At 45.2% G+C, this 7,500-nt stretch overlaps 1 protein-coding gene across 4 annotated transcripts in view; it reads right to left on the minus strand.

Annotated features, from left to right (window-relative positions):
• The window catches only part of LOC126981966 (serine/arginine repetitive matrix protein 2-like), a 158,515-nt gene that overhangs the window by 96,392 nt on the left and 54,623 nt on the right, over positions 1-7,500 (minus strand). For all 4 annotated transcript variants that reach the window (XM_050833699.1, XM_050833700.1, XM_050833701.1 and 1 more), the window contains exon 4: positions 1,423-1,617. In XM_050833699.1, the coding sequence (XP_050689656.1) occupies positions 1,423-1,617 (195 nt within the window). The remainder of the gene's footprint in view (positions 1-1,422; positions 1,618-7,500) is intronic.

Consider the following 7,500-nt stretch of genomic DNA (forward strand, 5'->3'; position numbering starts at 1 on the left):
AATGGGTTTACCTCAGTGCCAAGCTATATTAAGAGTGCCACACGAGTGTTACATTAACAGCGCCAAGAATAAAGCCCTGCAAAGCTATTTCCAGGTTAGGAGAGTGCCAAAGAGTGCCAAATTAAGCGTTACAAAAGTCAGTGCCATTGTGCCTACCAGCAACAGGTGCCAACAATATATTCGCCCGTATTATGCTCCCAAGACTGGCTGCTAAATGGGTGACACAGTGCCAAAAGAGTACCTATGTGTCTCTAGTTAATAATGAGTGGCACTAAAAAATTATAATAGTATAATATACTCTCGTGTTAAACCTACACACACACACACACACACACACACACACACACACTTCTCCGTCTTAATTTATTACTCTAAAATTATAATGTACTCTTTTGTTAAGCCTACACACACACACACACACACACACACACACACACACACACACACACACACACACACACTCATCCCGGCCTTAAACACAGATAACATTGAATTTCCTTCCTCTATTTTTTTCCCATCCAGCCAAAAGTCTCGCATCTTGTAAGCAAAAAATAATAATCGCACACCCGGCCGTAAACACATATAATATTTTACTGGAATTTAAATTTTGCCCCTCTATCCCCAATGCCTCTCAGCCCTGGTAAGCACTCCAGGGACTAAACACGGCAGGTCAATTACTCTCCCTTACACGATTTTTCCGCTCTAGCCAAATGCCTCTCTCTCCCCTTGACGGCAAAATACTCGTACTTTCCGTCACTTAAAACGAGCATCTCAATTACTCTCCCTTACAAGATTTTTTCCGCTCCAGCCAAATGCCTCTCTCCCCCCTTGACGGCAAAATACTCGTACTTTCCGTCACTTAAAACGAGCATCTCAATTACTCTCCCTTACAAGATTTTTTGCACTCTAGCCAAATGCCTCTCTCCCCTTGTCGGCAATAGACTCGCCCTTTCCGACGCTAAACACCGGCACCTCACTTACTGTCCCTTACTCGAACCACTGAATTTACTTACTCTAAAATTTTCTTTCCCACTTCCATTCCTCCTCTCTGGAGAATGCAGAATTAAATAGTTATATCTATCCTCATATGGCAAGTTTCTCAGCCCATGAATGATTTTTGTCATCTCCCCTGCACAGACTCCGGGATCTTGACATCCATCCAGTGAGGTGGCAAAACTGCCCCGCTTAACCCCTTGACTGACTGAGGATTTCCAACAAGAAGACATCACCAGGCAACAGGAATGGAACAAAAAGTGGCTGCTACAATTCATTGAAGAAAAATGTAGTCATGCACCTTGGGAGGGTAAATCCAGCATACCAATACCACATGGGAAACACACCACTATCCACCACTGAGGAGTTACCAGGCTACCAGTGAAGGCGAAATCCGTGCCAATCGCAGCGGACGGGTTAACCGCTTACCCTGGTGGTCTCGTTGTAGCCCACGATGACCGCCGTGTACCACTGCGTCGTGCCCTCCGCGCGGTACACCTGCACGCGGAAGCCCACCAGCACGGAGGGCGTGGTGAGCAGGATGCGCTGGCCGTCCTGCTCGCCCAGCCACGCCCGCAGCGCCCGCAGGGACTCCTCGCCGCCCACGCAGCCGAGATCACCATCCTGGAGGGAGAAAAAGGGGCATGAGTGGTAGTGGTGGTGATGTGGTGGTGGTGGTGGTGTGGGTGGTGGTGTTAGGGGTTGAAGAGGAGGTAAAAGATGGTGTTGGTGGTGGTGAAAGAGGGGGGAAAAGGTGTTCGTGGTGGTGGTGGTGGTGGTGGTGGTGGTGACGACAGAAGGGTGGTGATGAAAGAGGAAGGGAATAAAGGAAAAACGGTAAAAAGGGAGAGAGAGAGAGAGAGAGAGAGAGAGAGAGAGAGAGAGAGAAGAGGAGGATGAGAAGAACCAAAACAAACAAATCAAACTGAAATACTAACAAATGATAAGGCACAAAACTCTCTCTCTCTCTCTCTGATGATAATAATAATAATAAAAATAAGAATTAGAAGAAGAAAAAGAAGGAGAAAAGAAGAACAGGAAGAGGAGGAGGAGAAGGAAGAGGACATTTAGGGGTTAAAGTGTATCACCAGAGTATTGGGAGGAGGAGGAGGAGGAGGAGGAGGAGGTGGAGGAGGAGGAGGAGAGGAGGAGGAGGAAGGGTGTTTGTAAAGGTGAATTGATTGTTTACTATGACCACTACCTCCTCCTCCTCCTCCTCCTCCTCCTCCTCCTCCATCCATTCTTTTCCTTCCCTTCTCCATAGAGTCTCCCCTCCTCCTCCTCCTCCTTCTCTATTGCCTTTTCGTCACCATTAAGCCTCTCTCTCTCTCTCTCTCTCTCTCTCTCTCTCTCTCTCTCATCAAGTATCCCAATATAGCTAATTACCCCAATGTCACGTGGGAGAGAGAGAGAGAGAGAGAGAGAGAGAGAGAGACTTCAGAGACCAACTTCACAAAACTCATTATAACAAGTTCAAGGGAGTTACTGCTCTCTCTCTCTCTCTCTCTCTCCTATATTTCTTCCCTTATTCTTCTCCCTCCTTCCCATTTTTCCTTTCTTCTTATGTACATTAATTATTCTTTCTTTCTTTCCTTCCTTCCTTCCTTCCTTCCTTCCTTCCTTCCTTTCTTTCTTCTTTCCGTTATTTCTCTCTATCTTCCTCCCCTTCTTTTTTTCTTTCATTCCTTTCTTTCTTCTTCTTCCTCCTCCTCCTCCTCTCCCCTCTTCCATTCATCCTCTTCCCTTACCTCCCCTAACGCAATCTTTTCACCCTCCTCTATTTTTTACTCTCCTCCCTTCCCTTCCCTTCTCTCTCTCTCTCTCTCTCTCTCTTTTCTCTTTCTCTAAATTTTACTATTACGTTCCTTATCTCTATCCTCCAATTCTCTCTCGCACAATAGCGAGGAGGAGGAGGAGGAGGAGGAGGAGGAGGAGGAGGAGGAGGCAAACTGCAACACCACAACAAAAGCTTTCGAGCACTGCAACTTTAACCAAGAGAGAGAGAGAGAGAGAGAGAGAGAGAGAGAGAGAGAGAGAGAGAGAGAGAGTTGGACCTCCACCTCTCTCAAAATTAGTGAGGGAGAGATATAAAGCGAAGGAGCGGAGAGAGGGGAAGAGAGAGAGAGAGAGAGAGAGAGAGAGAGAGAGAGAGAGAGAGAGAGAGAGAGAGAGAGAGAATATAAACAGGTCAGCTTTAGTTTGAAATAATCACTTGCTCCTGCAGAGAGAGAGAGAGAGAGAGAGAGAGAGAGAGAGAGAGAGAGAGAGAGAGAGAGAGAGAGAGAGAGAGAGAGATGCGCCCGTATAAAATGCACCACAATTGCTTCATGAAAGTCTTAATAATAATAATAATAATAATAATAATAATAATAATAATAATAATAATAATAATAATAATAATAATAAAAAAACAATAAATAAAGAAGAATGAGGAGGAGGAGGAGGAGGAGGAGGAGGAGGAGGAGGTAAACAGCTGCCAAATAAGGAGACACGAATGGAGGGAAGAAGGGAAGGAAGAAGGGAGGAGGAGGAGGAGGAGGAGGAGGAGGAGGAGGAGGAGGAGGAGGACAACGGACAAGGATGGGGTGAGAGAGAGAGAGAGAGAGAGAGAGAGAGAGAGAGAGAGAGAGAGAGAGAGAGAGAGAGAGAGAGAGAGAGAGAGAGAGAGAACAATGTGGTCAGACCGGTTTGGGTAGCATAAGGGATGAAGACAAGGAGGAGGAGGAGGAGGAGGAGGAGGAGGGAACAGGGATATAGAGGCAACAGGATGAGATGGGGAGGAGCAGCAGGAGGGAGGAGGAGGAGGAGGAGGAGGAGGAGGAGGAGAAGCTTAAACCCTGACCCTTGAGGTACACGTTACACCTGTTTTGCTTACCTGGATGGCGGTTCATTAGAGGAGGAGGAGGAGGAGGAGGAGGAGGAGGAATAACTTCAGGGAAGGAATGAAGAGAGGAGAGATAAAGAAAGAGAAAATGGAAGAGTGGAATGACACGAAGTAGGAAGAGGAGGAGGAGAAAAGGAAAGAGGAGAGAAAGAGAAAATAAAAGAATAGTATTAGTTATATAGGAGGAAGAGGAGGAGGTGGAGGAAGAAGGGAAAGAGAAGATAAAGAGAGAGGGGAGAGAGGAAGCGTAGAAACAGTATAGGAAAGAAAATCTGAATAAATGGAGGAGGAAGAGGAGGAAGATGAAGAGAGACGATATTATCACTACTACTACTACTACTACTACTACTACTACTACTACTACTACTACTACTACTACTACTACTACTACTACTACTTCTACTACTACTACTACTACTACTACTACTACTACTACTACTACTACTACTACTACCACCACTACTACTACTACTACAACAACTACTACTACTTCTACTACTACTACTACTACTATCACATTCTTACAGATAATAGTTGTTGTCCAAATACCTGAAGCTATACAGGTTTTGAGAGAGAGAGAGAGAGAGAGAGAGAGAGAGAGAGAGAGAGAGAGAGAGAGAGAGAGAGAGAGAGAGACCACACCCCAATCCAAACTTCTTTACATATTTACACACACACAAACACACACACACACACACACACACACACACACACACACACACACACCTATCTTTTAACGCTATCAACGTCTCTCTCTCTCTCTCTCTCTCTCTCTCTCTGAACACATAAGGGCCCTCTGTCTACACACACACACACACACACACACATGAACACCATTACTTACTCACATTCCCTCCCTCCTCAAATTTCATCTCTCTCTCTCTCTCTCTCTCTCTCTCTCTCTCTCTGATAGTAATATAAATAAACATTCTCTCTAGTGAGATAACTTTACTTCACCCACTCTCTCTCTCTCTCTCTCTCTCTCTCTCCAATACAAACGGTTCCTTTCATATAAAGAGAAGGACGAATAGGAGATGGACGAGGAAGAAGAGAAGGAGGAGGAGGAGGAGGAGGAGTACTTTGAGGAGATTTAGTCTTCTGTACAGCTTCTTCTTCCACCTCTTTTTCCTCTTCCCTTTCCTCTTCCTCCTTTCTTTCTCCTGATTTAACACGTAAGACTTTTTTTTATCTCCTTCCTCCGCCTCCTCCTCCTCCTCTTCGTCCAGGTAAGGCTACTGACCTATCTGGCCTTGACTCATCTATCCTCCTCCTCCTCCTCCTCCTCCTCCTCCCTTTCAGGGTATGCGGGCGAAGTGTTTTCACCTGCCCCTGCCTTGCATAGTCTCAGGTCACCCTTGGACAAGGTGTAATACCTGATCTGTCTCCCGTGCCAGGGTCACGGTGAAGCCTCTGGGCAGCAGTAGTGGTGGACTGGACTGCAGGCAGAGGATTTCTTTATGAGACAATGGCTGGAGTTCCAGGGTCCTGTTAGCTGGACCGTACCCTAATTATTTAGGCCTGCGGTGTAGAGGAGTGTGGCGACCTCTTTTTTTTTTTTTTTTTTTTTTTACGTCTACGCCTATAGCGCCGGTAGGCTTGCTTGAGGGGCCTTAGCCTTTGCTGCCCTTCATCTTCCATCTTTGATGAGAGTTAGTGTAGCTTGTCACAAAAAGCCTCCTAAGGACCAGCAGGTCTGCTGTTGTTCGTTCTTCCTTTGTGTTCCTTTGTGTTCCTTCCTCGTTTCTTCCATTCGTGTATTTCCGATATTATTGCTACACAGTCCTTACCTCCTCCTTCTTCTTCTCCTCCTATTCCTCCTCTTCCTTCTCTTCCTTCTTCTCATCCTCCTCCTTTTATATCCTTTCATGTCTTCTGCAACTGCTTATCTCACAGAGAAGGAGGAGGTGGAAGCGGAGGAAGAGGAGGAGGAAGAAGGGGAGGAGGTAACTGGAGGAGAGAAGCAAACAAACAAACACGGAGAGACAGACGCACTTCTCTTCCTCCTCTTTCTTCACACCTGCCTCCGCCTCCTCCTCCTCCTTCCACCACTCAAGCCCTCTCTCTCTCTAAATATGTGAGCTAGTTCACTTTTCTTGAGGGGGAAAGTTTAGTGTGTGACTGAGAGGAGGAGGAGGAAGAAGAAGAGGAGGAGGAGGAGGAGAGGAAGTAATCAGTGGAGGTAAACACTAGTCATTGCTCTCTCTCTCTCTCTCTCGGTTGAGTTTTCGCAGATGTACACAGAGAGAGAGAGAGAAAGAGAGAGAGAGAGAGAGAGAGAGAGAGAGAGAGAGAGAGAGGGAGGAAGGTTTCTCTCCCCTTTCTTCCTTTCATTCATCTCCTATTTACTTTTTGTTTATCTCCTCCTCCTCCTCCTCCTCCTCCTCCTCTCTTCCCCCTCCTCATCTTTCTTTCATACTTTCCGTTATAAGTATTCTCATTTTTCTTTTTCTTCTGCTTCGTTTATCATATTATTATTATTATTATTATTATTATTATTATTATTATTATTATTATTATTATCATTATTATTATTACTTTTTATGATTATTACTACAATTGCTATAACTACTACTACTACTACTAGTACTGCTGCTCAGACTATCCCTGTTATTATTTGTTGCATCATGAATTGATTACGATTATCTATCAAAAAAGCTGTATGGGTTCTCTCTCTCTCTCTCTCTCTCTCTCTCTTGGGAAAGGATCTAACGGTCCATTGTAACACATCTCTCTCTCTCTCTCTCTCTCTCTCTCTCCAGGTGGTGTGGGAGAGGTGGCACGTAGAGTATCAAGTTCAGAACACTCTCTCTCTCTCTCTCTCTCTCTCTCTCTCTCTCTCATAAAGACGATTTCTTTATTTGTTTGTTTGTGTGTGTGTGTGTGTGTGAGAGAGAGAGAGAGAGAGAGAGAGAGAGAGAGAGAGAGAGAGAGAGAGAATCTAGCGCCACTGATTAGGGTAATACTGTCTCCTGTCAGTGCCACTCACTACTTCACCCCCCCTTCGCTCTCTCTCTCTCTCTCTCTCTCTTTTGTGCCAAGACTGGGCCGTCAAGGGCCGTGAAGTCTTTTTCACAGATGTGTTTGCTTGTGAATAAAAGTTTCAATCAATCAATAACTCTCTCTCTCTCTCTCTCTCTCTCTCTCTCTCTCTCTCTCTCTCTCGATCTCTCTCTCTCAGGTAAATCGCAAGTGTTGAGCATGAGCCATCAATTAGCCATTCAAGGTCAGGAAGAGGAGGAGGAGGAGGAGGAAGAGGAGGAGGGAGGAGGAGGAGGAGGAGGAGATGGAAGAGGTGGAGGGGAAGGAGCGGATGCAGAGACCGGATAGAGAACAAGTGGAGCTCTGTGTGTGTGTGTGTGTGTGTGTGTGTGTGTTGCCACTTACATAACTCTAGTCAACGTACATAGAAGCTGTATTAGTAACAGTAGTAGTAGTAGTAGTAGTAGTAGTAGTAGTAGTAGTAGTAGTAGTAGTAGTAGTAGTAGTAACAAAGATAATAATAATAATAATAATAATAATAATAATAATAATAATGAGAAAATATAACTTTGAGAGGATGCATAAAAAAGTAATAATGCCTTTCTCCTCCTCCTCCTCCTCCTCCTCCTCCTCCTCCTCCTCCT

This window comes from Eriocheir sinensis, chromosome 49 (assembly GCF_024679095.1).
Source record: "Eriocheir sinensis breed Jianghai 21 chromosome 49, ASM2467909v1, whole genome shotgun sequence".
NCBI classification, from domain to species: domain Eukaryota; kingdom Metazoa; phylum Arthropoda; class Malacostraca; order Decapoda; family Varunidae; genus Eriocheir; species Eriocheir sinensis.